This window comes from Triticum aestivum, chromosome 7D, assembly GCF_018294505.1.
Source record: "Triticum aestivum cultivar Chinese Spring chromosome 7D, IWGSC CS RefSeq v2.1, whole genome shotgun sequence".
Lineage (NCBI taxonomy): Eukaryota > Viridiplantae > Streptophyta > Magnoliopsida > Poales > Poaceae > Triticum > Triticum aestivum.
In genome coordinates this window covers 551,090,269-551,109,189 of record NC_057814.1, presented here as the reverse complement: position 1 = coordinate 551,109,189, position 18,921 = coordinate 551,090,269, and the positions used below count along the sequence as shown (strand labels likewise).

The window sequence follows — 18,921 nt, the reverse complement described above, 5'->3', positions numbered from 1 at the left end:
AACTAGGGTGGAACCACGGAGGATTTTCACGAATTTGTAAAAAATGGCCATGCATTTGAAAGTTGTTGGTGATTTTAAAAAAATGTTGACGACAGTTTCTAAAGCTAGGGAGGAAAACTGGCGTTTGCGAGTACGAGCCGGGGACGATTTCCACCGCTGAGCTCGGGTGATTCCGTCGCCGCCATCACAACGCCCTAAAACACCTTCTCGTGCCTCGCGTCGCCATCGATGCGGCAGGCAGGTGCGTGGGACGATCGTGTCGCTCTCACTACAGCGGCCAACAGCACAATCGCCCCCCTACACGACACACCAAAACCGAATCAAACCCGAAAAAGGTGACCTGCACCGCATCGCAATAGCGCCATGATATGGATGCATGATTGCTGATCCTGCCGTCACGCCACTCACCTCATCTCACCTGCCATCGCCCTCCTTATCCCGAACCCCAAATCCCTCTCCGGTCTCGGGTCTACCTCTCGCCTCGCCGAACATCATGGGCTCCGACTTCAAGGCCATCCCTCTGATCGGTATGTCATCTGTTAAATAAATTCTTTTATTTGTGGAAAGTTGTTGCTCCATGCAAGATTCGGATTCTGAGAATCCGGGCTCCATTCCCCATCCCTTCGGAAATGGAAATTCTGGCATGGGCCGGAATTCAGAATGAATCCTGCCGGCACGCAGTCCCGGCCGTAGCAACAGCCGAGTGATCGTTGGTCATTCAGAACTCTGCATCCTGTCTGGAGCGGAGAAACAGAAATATCTCACTTCTAAATCAGATGATGAAAGGTTGCGTTCTCCTCTTTGCATGATCAGACATCAGCCCGCTCGTCGAAAAGATCGACGACCCTGCCATGGCCGGCGACGAGGGTCTGCTCGACGTCGTCCGGATGCTGGACGACGCTTGCAGGGAGGCCGGATTCTTCTATGTGGTAATAATCATTCGTTCAACTTTGTGATGGCAATTGATTTGGGCCTCTAAGGAGACTATATAAACTGGAAAGTGATTGCTTATACTCTGTTGTTGTGTTATTGTGGTACCTCAACTGAATATGGAAATAAATAGTTTCATTAAGTGGTGGCTAAAATGGTGTGCTGCCATCAATAAAAATGTGTGTGTCATGTTCAGTTGTTTTCTGTAGCTGGTCTTTCCCCTTCTGTTTAATGAACAAAACTGGTTCTGGATGCTGCTCAACTCATCGGTTCAGTAAGGCCATGGGATTTCTGGTGTATTATTAACAGAAAGGCCATGGCAAATGATGTCTTTACTAACTAACCATGGCAAATGATGTCTGTGTATTATTAACAGAAAGGCCATGGGATTTCAGAGCCGCTAATGACGGAAGTCAGGGATGTCACACGCAAGTTCTTTCAGCTCCCTCGCGAGGAAAAACTGAAGATCAAAATGACACCTCAGAGTGGATATAGGTGTGACTGCATACAAAATTTGACCTTCTCTTGTTTCTTTTATTTATAGCTCATTGTTTGGTCCTTTAAGTCTTCTGCATACAGAAATGAACTTCTTATGGCTTATTTTCAGAGGATATCAGAGAGTGGGAGAAAATGTTACCAAGGGTAAACCTGATATGCATGAAGCAATTGACGTGAGTTCACCTCTGTCCCTGAATTTCTTGTCATGCTTGTTTAAATTGTTCTGTTTTTTAAGCTAAACCATTAGAAACAAAAATTGCAGTGCTACACGCCTATCGAACCGGGGAGATATGGTGATCTAGCTAAACCAATGGAAGGATCTAATTTGTGGTGTGTTTTCAACTTTCCTTCTCTGTTTTTGTTCTCAAGGTTTATCTGAGAATACCTGAGAAATGGGTTCAGTACGTCCTCTTTTTTTTGCATCAGAAATTGAGAAAGATATGATAGGAAGCACTAGCAGTATGCATGTATTATTGCTTAACTGCTCCGGTAACATCACCTTTAGTAATGTAAAGAATGCTCCTTTAGTACGTCCTATGCTTTTAAGAACTGAATTCTTTATCTTCCATGCAGGCCAGATTATCCATCGAATTTTAACGCGCTGCTGGAAAACTATATAAGCCTTCTACGAGGTCCACTTATCTGAATCACTTTGCTTTCTTTTATGCTCGTCAATCGTCCATAACAGTGTTTATCATGCCATTTTTCATTTCAGATCTTTCAAGGAAGATCATGAGAGGCATAGCCTTGGCACTGGGTGCGCCGTTGGATGCTTTCGAAGGCGGAGTGGCGGGAGATGCTTTTTGGGTTCTCAGGTTAATTGGCTATCCAGTCTCAGATGACATCCCACAAGAGGAACGCACTGATATTGGATGGTAAGCACACATACACCCTAAAAAGGAAGTTATCTTGTGGCATATGTGGATACATCTCACTCTGTTTTTCTTCGCTTTTCCAGTGGAGCTCATACAGATTATGGTGAGCACACCTCTCTTGGTTTTACATCATTGTCTTGTGTTTAAGAAAATTCAATACCAGTATAATCTGCTTGCTTCTTAGAAAAACCATCTATAGTATTCTTAGGAAAATTATAGAAAAATCCTGCAAATATTTTTTTTCCTCATTCTGCTAAACTGCAGGTCTTCTGACATTGGTGAATCAGGATGATGAAATCTGTGCTCTTGAGGTACATGTTCCTTCACTAGCACACATATCTTGTATTATCCATTTATGCCCTCTCCTTCCTCTATAATGAAGCAAAGGAATTGATCTGCTGAAACTCTTTGGCAATTGGGTATCAGGTCAGAAACCAGTCCGGTGAGTGGATATACGCCAAGCCGGTCCCGGGAACCTTCGTTTGCAACATCGGGGACATGCTGAAGGTTTCTATATTTGCAACTACACTAACATTTTATCTATTTTGGCATTGATTATTTTCTTTTCGCAACCTTATTAATTATAAATCATCTTATTTGCTTTCAGGTTTGGTCGAATGGGATATACCAGCCCACGCTCCACAGAGTCGTCAATAACTCCCCTCGCTACCGTGTATCTGTCGCCTTCTTCTACGAGGTATATGCAGCCGAACTTCGACTGAGTTGCTTATACTTATTTTCCCTTTTTCCTGAAACAATTTGCACGTATATACAGTCGAACTTCGACGCTGCGGTGGAACCTGTAGAGTTCTGCCGGGAGAAGACGGGCGGCGTTGCCAAGTATGAGAAGGTGGTGTATGGGGAGCACCTAGTGCAGAAAGTCCTCACCAACTTCGTCATGTAACAGTTTGGGGAACAAATTTCTGTAGCTGTACTGAAAATGATCCATCAATAAAACCCTTCGAAGCCCTCAAAAAATAAAACCCTTCGACAAATCAGCCTCCTTTTCTGGTCGGACAAAGTAACTGTCCTGGTGTATCGTGACCAGGCAAGGCAGCGCATGATGATTTCCTCTCATCTGGCTTTCTCCCTTTGCTCGCGTTCTGCGGATCGAACCCGCACAACTGGTTCACAAATCCATAAGCACACAATCCTTCGTGTAATTTTGTGACGACAATGAAAATGCAACCACCAATATGTCTTGTTATTACTCCACTCTGCTCATCCTGAAACGCTTTCAATCTCTGAGTTATGTTTTGAGTTCAGAAACAAAGTTCAGAACCAAATCACATGACGACATGCACAAGAAAAAAAAAGTTGCACATTTGTGCTAGTGAGATACCGAGAATTCAGACAACATTCAATTCCATATTGTTTGTTGGGGACCGACAGATGTGCTTTGGCCGCGGTACAGTACCGGACTACGGTGGGTGGCCGTCATGCTGCATACCAACTACCACATTCAACATGAACAAGGTACATTTCTCCAGGGATTCAAGTAGATTAAGTTGATGCGCTTCGGTTAATGCATCTTCCTGTGTTTTATTTGGGTTGCTGATATGATGTTTCTTTCGATGGACTGCCTGTCTACCTTCCATCTTCGTCACTGGGGCATGTATGTGCTCTCTAAATAAATCAAATACAGTTGCGCTGCTCCTGACCTACAAACAGTTTGGTAGGAACAAATTGTGACATCTTCTTGGCAACAGGATGCTTCACCAGAGACACTGATAGAATTACAAGCATCTCATCTCAAGAAAAAAAAATTTCAAATTGTTTTGGTTGGGGTGCGCCTGCCCAGGCAGTAGTGCAACGCACTGGGCGACACCTGAGGGTCCCAATGGCAAGCCATTGTGGTGGCCCCTCCCCCATAAAAAATAAATTTAATATCGTTGTGGGCACATGGCCCACATATCAGATATTAAACTGATAAGAACAGATACTACACTTGATCTTAGCCAAAAGGCCGAGAAAGGTATGATTTGTGACATTGCCCTGCCCCTCTATTTGTACCCTCCTCACCCTCCCGTCCTCTCCTCGCTAAGCGAGGTGGTACTAAACTAACGACCTGCGGTGCGGAGCGTGGACGTTGCAATGCCACCAAACCAGCCTCTTGCGTGGGCCTAAACAAAGAAGGCCTTTCGGCCGAGGCCTGTATAACCGGCCTGATTTGTGCGCCTGGATTGCTGTTTTGCGATCAGAGTTGGCGAACACTGTCGGACTGCTGACAGTCACGGGAGGAATCCAGGCTGAATTCCCCATCCTTTCTGATAGAGAAATTCTGCAGTGCTTTCATGAGTTATTCAGAACATAGGTTGCTGCAGACTGGATGTTGGAGTGTGACGGAAGAAGTTGTTCTCCTTGAGCACATCCGGCTCTGATCGATACATGCTTATCCATGGAGATTTCTATTTTCCGTACCAATCGTGTCACAAAGATTTCTCGCTCTAGGCAGGTGATACAGCAGATGCATTGTTTGTTTATATGAAAAGTGAGCTCTCTTTTCCACTTTGCATGATCAGATATCAGCCCGCTCGTTGACAAGATCGACAACCCTGACATGGCCGACGATGAGAGTTTGCTCGACCTCGTCCGAATGCTGGACGACGCTTGCAGGGAGGCCGGATTCTTCTATGTGGTAACCGCTCGTTCAACTTTATGATTCCAAGTAATTTGGACCTCTAAGCAGACTATATAAACTGGAACAGGCCTGTTTATACTCATTTTTATGTTGTGGTATCTCAACTGAACATGGAAATAAACAGCATCAACAGTTTACAAGCAAAATGTTGTGCTGTCATCAATAGTAGTGTAAAATGCTGTGTGTTGTGTGTGTGTGTGTCAGTGTCATGTTCAGTTGTTCTGTGCAGCTGGTCTTTTCCCTTCCGTTTTATGAGCAAAACTAGTTCTGGATGCTGCTAAACTCATCTGTTGAGTCCTAATTAACCATGGCAAATGATGTCTGTGTATTATCTACAGAATGGCCATGGGATTTTGGACTTGCTAATGATGGAAGTAAGGGACGTCACACTGAAGTTCTTTCAGCTCCCTCACGAGGAAAAACTGAAGATCAGAACGACTCCTCAGAGTGGTTATAGCCTTATAGGTGTGATATCTAAATAAAAACTTAGCTTTTCTTGTAGCTTGTTGTTTGGTCCTTGGAAAACCTCTACATATGTAAATGAACTTTCTTATGGTCAATTGTCACTTCGTCAGAGGATATCAGAGAGTGGGAGAAAATGTTACCAAGGGTAAACCTGATACGCACGAAGCAATTGGTGTAAGTTTACATCTGTCTCTGAATTTCTTGTCATGATTGTTTAAATTATTCTGTTTTTTTTAGCTAAACCATTAGAACAAAAAATTGCAGTGCTACACACCTATAGAACCGGGCAGATACGGTGATCTTGCTAAACTAATGGAAGGATCTAATTTTGTGTGTTTTCAACTTCCTTTCTCTGTTCTTCTTTAGGGGTCCCTTGTCGGTTCTGTGTTCTGAAGGAATATCTTTTTGTGCATTAGAAAATCGTTCACTACCAGTTATTTTTTGTGCATTAGAAAATCCTGTAATATTATTATACACCTATCAATATTTATTGATGTTAATGTTCACAATGCAAAGAAGTACTTAATTTTTTTCGACCAATACGTACTTAATTGATGTGCTTTAAAGAACTGAAATGTTTATCTTCCATGCAGGCCAGATTATCAATCAAAATTTGACGCACTCCTTAAAAATTATATAAGTCTTCTACAAGGTCGACTTATCTGAATCACTATGCTTTTTTTTTAGAGGAATCTGAATCAGTTTGCTTATTCTTTTATGCTCATCAACCGTATCTAACAATGTTGATCATGCCATTTTCATTTCAGATCTCTGAGTTATGTTTCGATTTCATTTTAGACCTCTGAGTTATGTTTCGATTTCTGAAACAAGTTCAGAACCAAATCACATGATGATATGCACACAAAAAACAGTCAGACATTTCTGCCAGTCAGATGCCGAGAATTCAGACAGTATCCAATTCCATTTTCTTTGCTGGGGAGCCACAGGTTGGCTTTGTTCGCACTACAGCTACGTACGGTTGGTCATGTGTTCTCTGAATCTAATAGCAGAAGATGAGGGGCTGACGATGTGTTGTGGTCATCGTCAGGTCCTACAAACTGGTTAAACCTCAAAGGCTGAAACACAGATTAAATTTCAGGCATCTTCGTCCCAAGATATTTAAATTTTCAAATTGTTTGGGTTGGGGTGCGCCTCTACAAACTGGTTAAACCTCAAAGGCTGAAACACAGATTAAATTTCAAGCATCTTCATCCCAAGATAATTAAAATTTCAAATTGTTTTGGTTGGGGTGCGCCTGCCCAGGCAATAGTGCAACGCACTGGGCGACACCTGAGGGACCCAATGGCAAGCCATTGTGGTGGGCCCTCCCCCACAAAAAATAAATTTAATATCGTTGTGGGCACATGACCCACATATCAGATATTAAACTGATAAGAACAGATACTACACTTGATCTTAGCCAAAAGGCCGAGAAAGGTATGATTTGCAACGCTGCCCTGCCCCTCTATTTGTATCCTCCTCGCCCTCCCGTCCTCTCCTCGCTAAGCGAGGTGGTACTAAACTAACGACCTGCGGTGCGAAGTGCGGACGGTGCAATGCCAGCCTCTTGTGTGGGCCTCAAACATGGAGAGGCCTTCTTGGCGAGGCCTGCATTACCGGCCTTATTCGCGCGCGCCTGGCAAAACGAGTTGCTCGCGTCTCTTGATCAGAGAGTTGGCGAACGCCACGGAACGGAGGGGCAGCCTGCGGACAGAGAAAGAGCCAGGTGCGCACGGGCGGAGTTGTGTATCCATCCAAGTGGGTTGTGAAGCTTGACGATGCATGCATATGCATGGCCGAGGCGCTGCACGGTGCGACTGCGACGGGACGCAGCCTCGATCGATGGGGAAACTCCCAGCCAGAGGCAGAGGTAGGCAGCTTCTGTAACTAATTCTTCTCCTCGTTGGCTTGCAGGATGTATGTTGCTCCACTCCGAACAACTTGACGTCGCAAACTCGCAATCTTGTGCGTGATGTCTATCAGCGTAGCCACGTAGATGTGAAGAATGAATATGGTAGTGCTAGTATATATATATACGCGAGATCAAGCACATCCAAAGCCTATGTTCCTTACCCTACGTTCTGATTATACGCGGTTGCTAACTTGTCTCTTCCTCTGGTGTTTAATGATGGCAAAGGATATTCCGAAAAACACGGGAACGAATCCTAGCCGCCCCCAGCGTTGCACCTCACCATCCTCTCCTTCCTTTGCCGCCGTCGGACGGCGTCGCCGGGCAAAGCTCGCGCGGCGTGGTGACGGGGGCCTTTCCTCCTAGTGCTCGGGGTTGAGCGGCGAGGGCCGATCTTTTCGGTGGGGGCTCCGGTGTGTGCACTGGCTCGGGGCGGCGCGGCGAGGCGGTGCAAGGTGGCGGCGCATGGAGGCGCGCAGGAAACGAGAAGCGTGGATGCACATGAGGGCGTGGGTGCGCTGGGTGTGGCACGGGTGCATAAGGAGCAGGGCGACGTGGTTCTCCTGCGTCAGGGTCACACGTTAGCACGCAGCTACGTAGGAGGGCGTGCCGCCAAGAGGTCGCGTGGTGGCACTGTTGCTCAAACGGCACGACTCGATGGCCCGAGATGGCACAGAAGAGTGTCACGACGGTTCTTGGTCTCGCACAACGCTTCACTATTCCTTGTCGGCAAGGTATGTCGGCTCGTGCTGCGTCCAGTGGACCTGTTTGGTTAGCTGTGACGACTATCTGTGATTTGCAGTTGATAGGTTGGTGAAGTGGTGGTAGTCTGGTGGGCTTGTCAGCGCTGGTGCATATTGACCTATGGTTGATGGTGTAATGGGAGCTTGGGTGAAAACCCTGTTTCGGCTTCAGGCATGTGACCAGTGATGCGGTGACAGTGGGCATCATTAACCTTTTTGGAGGCATCGCTGCATTGTTGTTGCACCCCTCCCGCATGAATCTAATGGCGCTTCAGCTCTGGGAAAACCCTAGATCTTCGTCAATTTGGCTGCAATTGATTCAAAAGAAACTGGGAAAATTCAATTGTGAATCGTTCACATTGTTTATGTGTACGACTGTTCATTCGACAATTCTATATTGTGCAGCAAAGTTTCGCTCTGGTTGATTATTTCGATAAGTTTGAACTTATCATAAACCATTTGAGCTCATATTCAGAAACAATTCATCCACACTACTTTCTTACTCATTTCGTGGAAGGATTGCAGGCGGACATAGGGGCAGCCAAACTCCTTCAACGTCCTTCTGATCTCGACACGACATGCGCACTGGCATTGCTTCCGAAGGAGGTGGACGATGGTGCCTACAGTGAGCTTCCCCGACAACACTTACCACGGCCGTGTGAGACCCCAGCCTGGGCGGGTGCATCTCTACCATTGCCTACACCGCCGACATGCCTTGCCGCACCATCGTTTACGGCAGATTGGCGTGGTACCGAGGGCGCGCGAGGCGAATCAACCAAACTCAAGATGGTGTGGCACTACCAGCGCGCCCGTGGCTATGCTTCAAGTGTGGCGAATGATGGGGGCACGACCATGTTTGCCCTAAGTCAGTTGAGCTGCACGTCATGGAGGAGATTTTGAGTTGTTCACCGCGACATGGTCTTCGACACGCCGGCGACACCAGGCAACCATATACGGTTGACGCAGTCATGATGATATCCTGCTCGGCTATCTCTGAGGGAGTCTCGTCCAAGGATTTCCAGCCACGTGTCTGGATTCAAGGCCCGGAGGTATTGATGCTAGTTGATTTCGGCGGCTCAACTTCCTTCATCAACCAACAGTTGGCCAACTACATCAACGACATCCAACCTCTCCAGAGGGCATGCATGGTGAGTCTGGCGGACGGCGGTGAACTCATTTGCTCATCCGTCGTCCCACAATACATTTGGTGCTTGCAAGGACACGAATGTGCCACCGACATGAAAGTGCTCGCACTCGACACCTAGGACGCAACACAGGAACGTGTTCTTGAAGATAGTTATTCCGGTTTTTGTGGCAATTCCATGGAGCCATAGAGGTAGGTGTAACCCCACGAGTTTATGTGTCATGTTACTTTTGTTAGTTTGATTATTTGTGGAGTTGGAATTGTTTCTATGTTATGGTTAAGATTTTATGGTTCGACGACCTGCACTTCTAGGGGTTCGTCCTCGACCCAAGTACATTCATTGCTGATGGCTTCCCATCATTTTGGATGGACGACTCAAGGGGATTTCAAAAACCTTTATTGCTAATCAAGTTCGTGCAAATGAATGAATGACAATATCGGTGCTCGAGCCCAGCTGCAGTCTGAAGTCTTGACAATTTTTCGTCTTACAAAGATTAATGCTACAAAGAAGATATGTCTAAGATTTTTTTTGTAATTCTTAGTTGTGGGAGTTAGTAATTTTTTGTGATCATGGATCCCAAGCAATATACCTATAATGATTGTGAGTATTGATATGTGTTTCTACAAAAAACATCACAGCTCATATTTGGCGTTTTCTTTCTTGGTTTCTTCTTCTGGTTCTTCTTTTTGATTTTTTTTTCTCTTTCTTCCTTTCCCTTTTTATTTTAGTTTTTCTTTTTTCTTTTTTCTTGAATATTTTTTGAATTTGCGGACTTTATTTAGAAATCATGAACTCTTTTTAAATACATGAACATTTTCACAACTTCGCAAACATTATTTTGATATCATGAACATTTTTTAATTTTGCTAACATTATTTTATGGATTCGGTTTTTTTTTGGCAAAATAGTGGTTTTTTTTTGAATCGGCAAACTGGAAGGACATAAATTTCAAACTATCGCAGGTTGACTTGTACCCTCCATGGACGCAAGCATACGTACAGATGGAAGAAAACCCAAACACGATGGGAGCGGACTACTTAAACCGACGCTAAGCTAATCAAAAGTTGAGCAATCACAATTCACACATAGCCTGGCATGTACCCCGAGCCACTTCAAGAGTACATTGCAGCAGAGGCAGTGGATCACATGGGAGTGTTAGCTAAGGTAATGGTGTGGGTAGCACGTAGATTAGTAGACACACAGATAAATCCGGACCCAATCGAGCCAAGAAGACTCTAATAGCAAAGGACAGGAATAGCGGGAGGTCGTTGCTCGTGTCGCTCTGCTTCCTCTGCCTCGTCGTGCTGCTCCCCGGCACGCTGCTGGCATTGCCGGCGACGGGGAGGAAGCAACGGCAGGCCGTGTTCGACCACTACGTGCTGGAGCTGCAGTGGCCGGGCACCGTCGGCCGACAGACCAACCACTGTTGCCGGTCGGTGCCCACTCGCTTCGCTTCCTCTCTTTATGCACGCATTGTCCCCTCCCTGAGAATTTCCTCTCATCTGGATTTCTCCCTTGGTGTGCGTTCTGCGGATCGAACCCTCTCAACTCGTTCACAGTCCCTAAGTGAACGATCCTTCCTGTAATTTTGTGATGATGAAAACGTAGCCACCACTCCTTACTCCACTCTGCTTATCCTGAAGCGCTGTCAGTCTCTGAGTTATGTTTCGAGCTCTGAAACAAGTTCAGAGTCAAATCACATGAAGATACGCACAAGATGAAGAAAAAAGTTGCAAGTTTGTGCCAATACAGAGAATTTAGATAGCATCCAATTCCTTTTCTGTTGTTGGCGACCGACAGATGGGCTTTGGCCGCAGCAACTACGCCCTACGGTGGCACAGTAGCAGTAGAAGAAATGCATAGGCTACCACAAAGCTTAGTAGTGCAGACCATGCCAATGCCAATGAATCCTATTTGCACAACATACATGCAGAGAGTTGCAGATAAAAACATTTCTTTCCAAACCCATAGGATCGCCTGACAACCAAACCTAGTTTTAAATCATCTGAAGACAATAAAAATTTAAACTTTGATTTGGTTGGGGTGCACAAGCCAGGGCAATAGTGCAACACCCAAGCGACGCGCATGGACCCCAGTAGCAAGCTACTGTGGTAGGCCCACCCCCATAAAAAATAAATTTAATATCATTGTGGGCACATGGTCCATATATCAGAAAATACTTGTCGAAGAAATGGATAAAAATGTATGTATCTAAAACTAAAATATGTTTACATACATCCATTTCTCCAATAAATATAGACGGAGGGAGTATGATCATAAGCTGTTGCGGGCTTGTCTCTTTTGCTGGCGTTTAATGGCGGCAAAGGAGCGAATCCTAGCCGCCGCTAGCGTTGCACCTCACCATCCTCTCCTTCCCTTGCCGCCCGTTGACGGCTGCCCTGTCTCTTTTGCGGTGCTTAATGATGGCAAAGGAGTGAACCCTAGCCGTCGCCAGCACTGCAGCTCACCATCCTCTCCTTCCCTTGCCGCCGTTGGACGGCGTTGCCGGGCAAAGCTTGTATGGTGCGGCGACATCACGGCCCTTTCCTTCTCGTGGGCTTGAGCGATGTGGGCCATTATCTTCGGTAGGGGCTTGGAATCGGTGCTCGAGCGGGCGTGTGTGTTGGCTCAGGGCGGCGCTTGGAGGCGCACGGGCATGCAGGGGGGTGGGCGGCGCGGTTATGCCATGTAATAGTCACGCGTTGGCATGCAACTGCGCGGAAGGGCGCGGAAGGGGTCGGGCGGCGTGGTATGCTGCCTGGAGTTCGCACGGTGGCGCCGTTGCTTGGGCAATGCGGCTCGATGGCTCAAGATGGTGCGGAAGGGCGGCTTGATGGTGCGAGTGTTGCGAATGTGGTACCCAACGGGTGTGCGGTGGCGCACGTGGAGCGCGTCGGCGCGTCTGGTGCATGGCCGTGACCCAGAACCATGGCGGTTCTTGGTCTCGGGCAGCGGTCGCCTGCTCCTTGCTAGCATGATCCTCGACAAGGTACGACGGCCTGTCCATTGATGGATCAGGCGGCTCGTCATGAAGTTTGGCCGTCGGTGGTCCCTGCGAGGTGCGGTTGGCTGCGGTGACTATCCGTGCTTCTTCGGAAACAGACTGCTTAGATGGTGGTACTAGTTGGTGGGCTAGTTCCCACCTATGCATGTTGACGTGCAGTTGAAGCTGTGTTGGGAGCTCGGGTGAAAAGCCTATCTCGGCTTCGGGCCTGTGACTAGTGATGGCGACGGTTGTGGGCATCGTTGACCTTCTTGGAGACATTGGTGCATTGTTGTCGCACCCCTCCTGCATGGATCCGTATGTCGCTGCAGCTCTAGGGGGAACTTGTTGGTGCAATAATTTGGCTCCTTGTGTTTTGGATATTATTTTCATAAACAGTGTGAGACTAATGTGTTTGTTAGTGCACACAGAGTGATAAAGTCCCTGGAGTCAGGTGGAGTTTTGAACAGACTCCGAAGATAATCTACTACAAGGCAGCGAAGATTATCACTGAAGATTATGTGTGACGGAAATAAGCCCCAAAAATTCTTGACGCAAAGCAATTGGTTCGGTGCACATCCGATAAATTTGACTGTTGCTGAGAAGTTTGAAGACGGAGAGAAGGCGTAGTATTTTTTCGTTCGTCTTCTTCTTCTCTTTTCTTAAGTCATAGGACCACCGCACTATTAAGAGGGGTATATTGTTCGAAACTGATGCTAAACTAAAACCTATGAGAAATGAGAGAAATTTCTTTGTGTTCCGAATAAATACTTGTCAGCAAGAGACATAGTTCTTCTTCGGACCGAGGAGTTAGCATTACTTGTTCCTCAAGTAATGTCACTGTTGTGCTCAAAATCCGACCGTTGGATATGCGTCAGTTGGGCATTGGCTAGCTGTTGTGTCCAAAAATGGTGTCCCCCCAGGAAGACCACGGCTATAAATAGCCACCCCCTTCCAATGTGATTCGTTGGCTGCTCCATGTGATTTCAAGAAGATTGTGTGAGCACCCCTCTCACGAGAGATTGTAGTTTAAAATCCAGCGAGAGAAAAGCTTCAGAGCCGAAAAAATAGATAGTGATTTAGCATCACTGGAATCTAAGTCAAGTACAGTCCGCCTATTACTCTTGAGAGCTACCAACTCTCTAGACAGTTAGGTGTCAAGTCTTCAGTGACCAAGAGTAATTATGGTTCAGCTGCCAACATTTTTTTGTACATAGGAATTCTTTTATCTTTTTACCGAGGGTACCTCAAATGTCAATTTTTCACGGAACTTCGCACGGGAGTAGATTGGGCACCCAGTTTGATCTCCCAAAATCCAAGATTTTTTTTGTTTTTTCTAAATATTTTTTGAATTTAATGTTCATATAAAGGGGTGGAGCACCGAGGAGCCAAAAATCCACGTCCAGCTATATTGCGCTATTTAAAACCATGGTTGTTCCCCACACATCGTGAACAGGGAGGCGTTGGGCCGGAGATCGAAGGGGCATAGACCCAATTGACCACACGCTTCGGATTTTTCTTCCAGAGAAGCAACCCTTTACGATAGGTGGCCCAATTCGCGAGATGCAATCGATCAAACGGCCGAAAAAGTCCGAACATCAAGATCTAACGGCTGAGATAACTAATTACGTGAGAGGCCTCAAAGTGGTTCAGTTTACTGTCTTAAAAAATGAATGTCACAACCATCATAAGAAAAGACAATGGAACGGACGTTTGCCTAGATGGCAACATACAAGAACGGCTCAGGCGGTGCGGCAAAGGGCGCACCAACCCCCCCTAGTCTTTGTTATACTTGACTACGATGATGTATCCATCATGTTGGTTCATGCGGTCACACACGAGCAATGCAATTTTTTAAATCAGTCAAACCATTATATGCACAATAATTTATTCTGCCACCACATAATAATCTTTCTCCTTTTTAAATCTTGATGATACCCGACACTTTGTTGCATGAATTAGTTACAATATATATTCGACTAGATTTAGTTATATGAACTTTCTTTTTGCGGAAAGTGAAGATAGTATTAATCCATCATTCTTACAGAAAGACCCAGAAGTAAAAGAAAATTACACAGAAGCCCTTCTTCTAGATCCCGACTAGGCCGACGAACTGGAGCCGTCAGTGGCGCGCCGCTGCCGCTGCTCCGCCTCAGGCCTTGGATTGGAGCCAGCCCCGTGGCAGCCGGGAAGTCGCCGATCGCCAGATCCACAGATCCTACTCGCAGGAACGCCGTCTTCGTCGCGATGGATGCCAACGTCATCTTCACCTTCGTCTTCAACCTCCGGATCCTCCACCACCCAGGATCCGGCCGGGGCACGACAAGCGCGCCAGATCCGTAGATCAGCGGGCTCGGGGAAGTCAGCCGCCGCGCGATGGAACTCCAGGGAGCGTCGTCGCGAGAGGGGAAGCGAGCCGACGACAAACACCGCACTAACGCCATCTCCACCTCCATGGCGACGCCGGCCGCGGCCCTACCAAGCCCTACGCTATGTACAAGCCTAGAGCCACGGTTTCCCCAACCTACCGCCGCTGGAGCGACCGCCGGAGGCGGAGGAAACCGTAGATCGCCGGCGAGTGAGGTGGGTTGACCGGGAGTTCTCAGAAAATCGCCTCTCGCTACAGTGACGGGAGAGAGGGGAGCGTCCAAGTCACTCCTCAATGCCAGTGAGGTGGGTTGACCGGGAGTTATATGAACTTGAATATGAGAATACTTAGTGAACATACATATGCTATATTATATAGTTATAAAATATAATTAGTATAATAGAATGGTAATGGATTTCACAGCAAAAAAAAGAGAGAATGAAAATGGACTTCACCGGAACAAGAAATGAAAATAGATTTTACCGCAAAAAGACAATGAAAATGGATTGTTAAGTACTCCTTAATGGGTTTTAAATAATCTTTTAGAAATAAACACAAAGTTTTTTTTTCATGAGTACTCCCTCCGTCCGGAAATACTTGTCATTGAACTGGGTGTATCTAGGTATTTTTTAGTTCTAGATACATCCATTTTAATGACAAGTAATTCCGGACGGAGGGAGTATATAATTTCTAAAGATTTTCATATCGAGCATACATATACTTCTGTTTTAGTGAATATATGTTACTTTCCTTTTTAGAATCAAAATGAATGTGATAATTTTGTTCGAGTCAAATCATAACGGTGTTCAAAAATCAAATCAAATCGTAACGCCTTGTATACGCGATCGAGCACGATCGAATTGATATTGCTCCAAATATTTCATGTTTATTGCAAAGCAACAGTTGCCATGCAAATTACCGTGCCCGCCCGCAGAAAATACAAAGAATGCAGATCGGGAAAAGCACGGCGTGGCCATGCATCAAGACCGCCGGAAGTTTGCCTTGATGGTCTGCACGGTGTGCTGGTCCGTGAGCAGCGTCTTGGCGACGAGGTTGTCGGGGAGCGCCCCGGCGAAGAGCGAGTTGCCGAGGAGCACCAGTCCGGGGTTCTGGCTGCTGAGGGAGGCGTAGAGCGTGGCCGGCGTGGTGCCGTTGTTGTGGAGGAAGTGCACGAGCCCCTGCGGCACGGCGAACACGTCGCCCTTGCGGAGCACCTTGGCGTAGAGCTTGTTGTCCGGGTAGGAGGAGACGAAGCCGAAGTAGACGGAGCCCTCCAGCACCAGCGCCGTCTCCGCCGCCCTCGGGTGGTAGTGCACCGGGAAGACGCCCCCCGGCGCGACGTCGAGGCGGACGTGCGACTCGCCCAGCGTGTTCAGGCCCGGGATCTGCACCTGGTTCGCCGTGAACCCGAAGCGCTTGCTCGTCGTGCCGCCCGGCTTGTCCAGGCCGCCGAAGTGGAAGTCCTCCGCCACCACCGCCGCCGGGTCCTTGCAGGCCAACCCGTTCTCGTGCACTGCAGGTACGCGCATATCACCATGGATGATGATCACATGGAAACTGAGGAGCTGCCACAAGCACGGCGTTTATTTTTCCGTACCTTTGGACGTGGGGTCGGTGACGCAGAAGTCCTGGAGAGGGTTAGGGTCGAACGCGTCGACATGGCCGGAGCCGAGGGCAACGACCGCGAGCGCCAAGAGGAACGTCGCAGCAGCCATGGCGAACCTTCTCGACCAGCAAAATGTGCAAGGAGCGACGAGTGCAGGGTATTGACTAGAGAGGACTCCACTATATAGTGCAGGGACATTAATGGGCTTCCATGAATGCGCAGGCAATAGTTTGGTAGTATTTTATATCATACCAATGCGATATTCGCACACTTATGACCTTCAATTTATAGGAGGGAAAATTAAATGAAGAAAGATTTAAATCCTTAGGCCCCGTTTGATAGCTCTGCATTTTCTAAGTATTTTGTGAATATTACAGTTTTTTTAAATACTATGGTTTTAATTACTTTGAGCTGTTTGGTCTCCACAAAAAACTGTAGTATTAATACTACAATATTTCTCAAAATGCAGTATTTTCTCTGTCCAATAAAAAGAACCCTAGACCTCTTTTTTGAAAGCAGAGCAGACGAAAAAACGAACACGTTTCTTCGTCCTCGCTCGTTCCCAGGCCACCGCCGCTCGCTCGTCGCTGGAGATCGTCTCTCCCTTAGGTTGCCGTGGATAGATAAAGAGACGACCATGGAAAAACGGCTAGTACGCTTAATCATCTGTTTCCTTCTCAAGGAGGCCCGTGGCATGGAGCTGGCAGGCCTTGCTTTCTGAGGAAGAATCCTCCCGCTGCCTCATGAAGATTGCATCACCGCGCCTCCTACTTCTCTTCGTGTGTCTGCTACGGTGCCGGCCAGCCGACGGCACGTCAGAGTCATGGCCGTAACTGAGAGGAAGGAGTTGATGACTAGCGCACTGCATGGTTTTTCTCATCTTTGTAAGCTGCAGGACGAGCTTTGGGCATGGTTGTTGACAGTTTGGCTGTGGACTTTGTGCATATGGGTGGCCTTTTGCATGGCCGTTGGGTTTGGGTAACAGGGTAAGCAAGTAGAAAACGGCTAGCTAGTTATTAGGCGCGTCAATATATACAACACTACCAAACAGCTCAAAGTATTCCCGATACTTCAAAATACTGTGGTATGTCAAAACTGTGGTATCTTACACCTACATGCTAAAATGTTGTAGTTTTCAATACTTTGGTTTTCTTAATACTTTACTATCAAACACAGCCTATTTTTTGAAGAATATTTAACTCATTATTTAGCTTCTACGATTGCTGTTCAAAGGATTTCCAACAAATCGGACCAAGTTGATCATCTGTTTCATTCTAACTCATTTTTTTTAGAAATGGAGGAGGACCCCTGGCCTCTGCATCTGGATGATGCATGCAACAACTTTATTAATTATTCACATAAGATCTTACAAAGTCATACAACAGTAAGACTAAAGCCACCATCTAGGCAACATCTGTCGCTACTCCTATCCAGTTGATGAAGGGATGCCGATGAAGGGATGCTGATAGTCTGGGCCTAATACCAAACAAACCTCACAGCCAAATCTAACATCTAAGACCTGAGGTCCCAACCAGGACGCCTGCCGGGTATGGGGCACCCACCAGTCCGACGCACTCCTCAACCAGGACGCCTACCGGGTATGAGGCCGCCGTAGACACCTGCCACCAATCCATCTTCAGTGTTGTACTGCTGCATCTACCTTGTCCGGTCTAGCTGCCGTCGATGCCACCACGACGCTAGACAACGTCACCCTCCTGCGCGAGTCCATCATCGCACATCAGACGCCTAATCTCCAGAGCGCCAAGCCATCGGGATCTGTCACCATCAATGTGCATGATGAAGCACCGCTCCACCAAACACGTCATCCACTGGTCCCTCGAGCCCGCGTACACCTCCAAGAAAGACGCCCCCAAGGGGGAAACGACACAAACGCGCCGCCGTCTTCTGATCTATCGATCTAGGGTTTCCCCCGGAGGTAGCAGATCGTAGTCTAGAACTTCTCCACGGCGATGCCTTCAAGAAAGGAACGACACCGTAGAGCGCCGCCATCGCCGGCTTTGGCATCTAACCAAGAGCAGATTTTCACCCAGATCTGTTCGAAGAACTCCATCCGCTTCTTGTGCTCGGACCGCCGCCTTCTCTGTCGAAGACTAGACCAAGGGTCCAGCCGTCGCCTCCAGATCCATGTAGCCAGCACCGGGAGATGACGACTATCTCCCTGTACCGGATCTAGCACGAACCGAAGCAGATCGAGCTGGAGACGATGATGCCCCTGGATCTCCGGCAGACCAGCGAGCCGTCGGCCCAACCGCATCCAGATCGCCGGCCACGCCGGGCCGCCGACACCCCCCCGCGCCGTCCGGGTCGGAGAGGGAGCCGCCGACCGTGCACAGGGTCCGCCGCCGCTTGCACACGCCGAAGCGCCGCCACGAGCCCAGCGCCCGCCACCACCTGCCGAGGCCCGCCGCCGCGCGCCCCACGCCCCGCCACTGCTCGCCGAGTGCCGAGCAGGAACACCGCCAAGCTCCAGGGCCGCCACCCCGGCATCCAGTCGCTGCGAGAACCGGCCGCCCCCCCCCCCCTCCAAACCGCAGCTGCCAGCCTCCAGCAGCGTTGAAGGCGACCCCGGCACGCGAGGTAAGGCACAGGATCGCGCCCTGCTCCTAGGCCCGCACCGCCAACGTACACGCATCAGCTGCCGCCGCTCGAGATCCGTCGAGGCGCACGAGAGAAGACAGCTCCGCCGCCGCCAACGCCGTGCGGGCTTTGCCCGCAGCGCCCTATGGTGGCAGTGAGG

General features: G+C 47.9%; 2 protein-coding genes, 2 non-coding genes and 1 pseudogene across 4 annotated transcripts; 1 reads left to right on the top strand and 4 right to left on the bottom strand.

The window, feature by feature from the left end:
• The first annotated feature begins 266 nt into the window (after positions 1 to 266).
• Positions 267 to 3,298, top strand: LOC123167659 (2-oxoglutarate-dependent dioxygenase 33). Its single transcript, XM_044585490.1, has 12 exons — positions 267 to 527; positions 814 to 929; positions 1,307 to 1,425; positions 1,538 to 1,601; positions 1,691 to 1,758; positions 2,002 to 2,060; positions 2,144 to 2,303; positions 2,387 to 2,406; positions 2,568 to 2,614; positions 2,730 to 2,810; positions 2,911 to 3,000; positions 3,079 to 3,298. The coding sequence occupies exons 1-12, from the start codon at positions 377 to 379 to the stop codon at positions 3,205 to 3,207; spliced, it is 1,104 nt and encodes a 367-aa protein (XP_044441425.1). The 5' UTR covers positions 267 to 376; the 3' UTR covers positions 3,208 to 3,298.
• Positions 3,299 to 4,085: 787 nt separating this feature from the next.
• On the bottom strand, positions 4,086 to 4,282 carry LOC123171620 (U2 spliceosomal RNA). The gene has a single exon (XR_006485323.1). It is a non-coding gene; the product is annotated as a U2 spliceosomal RNA (small nuclear RNA).
• Positions 4,283 to 6,653: 2,371 nt separating this feature from the next.
• On the bottom strand, positions 6,654 to 6,850 carry LOC123171621 (U2 spliceosomal RNA). Its single transcript, XR_006485324.1, has one exon. It is a non-coding gene; the product is annotated as a U2 spliceosomal RNA (small nuclear RNA).
• Positions 6,851 to 11,244: 4,394 nt separating this feature from the next.
• On the bottom strand, positions 11,245 to 11,399 carry LOC123171644 (uncharacterized; annotated as a pseudogene).
• Positions 11,400 to 15,427: 4,028 nt separating this feature from the next.
• On the bottom strand, positions 15,428 to 16,281 carry LOC123164877 (germin-like protein 5-1). The gene is made up of 2 exons (XM_044582488.1): positions 16,155 to 16,281; positions 15,428 to 16,070 (listed from the first exon to the last, which is right to left on the bottom strand). Exons 1-2 carry the CDS (start codon positions 16,270 to 16,272, stop codon positions 15,538 to 15,540), a joined length of 651 nt encoding a protein of 216 aa, XP_044438423.1. The 5' UTR covers positions 16,273 to 16,281; the 3' UTR covers positions 15,428 to 15,537.
• Positions 16,282 to 18,921: the final 2,640 nt, after the last annotated feature.

Bases quoted from the DNA above. Each gene is read 5' to 3' on its own strand.
- LOC123167659 (XM_044585490.1), top strand. From the start codon at position 377: ATGATTGCTGATCCTGCCGTCACGCCACTCACCTCATCTCACCTGCCA. The intron at 1,426-1,537 runs GTGTGACTGCAT...GCTTATTTTCAG, and splicing joins ACACCTCAGAGTGGATATAG to AGGATATCAGAGAGTGGGAG. The intron at 1,602-1,690 runs GTGAGTTCACCT...CAAAAATTGCAG, and splicing joins ATATGCATGAAGCAATTGAC to TGCTACACGCCTATCGAACC.
- LOC123164877 (XM_044582488.1), bottom strand. From the start codon at position 16,272: ATGGCTGCTGCGACGTTCCTCTTGGCGCTCGCGGTCGTTGCCCTCGGC. The intron at 16,071-16,154 runs GTACGGAAAAAT...GCGTACCTGCAG, and splicing joins CACCGACCCCACGTCCAAAG to TGCACGAGAACGGGTTGGCC.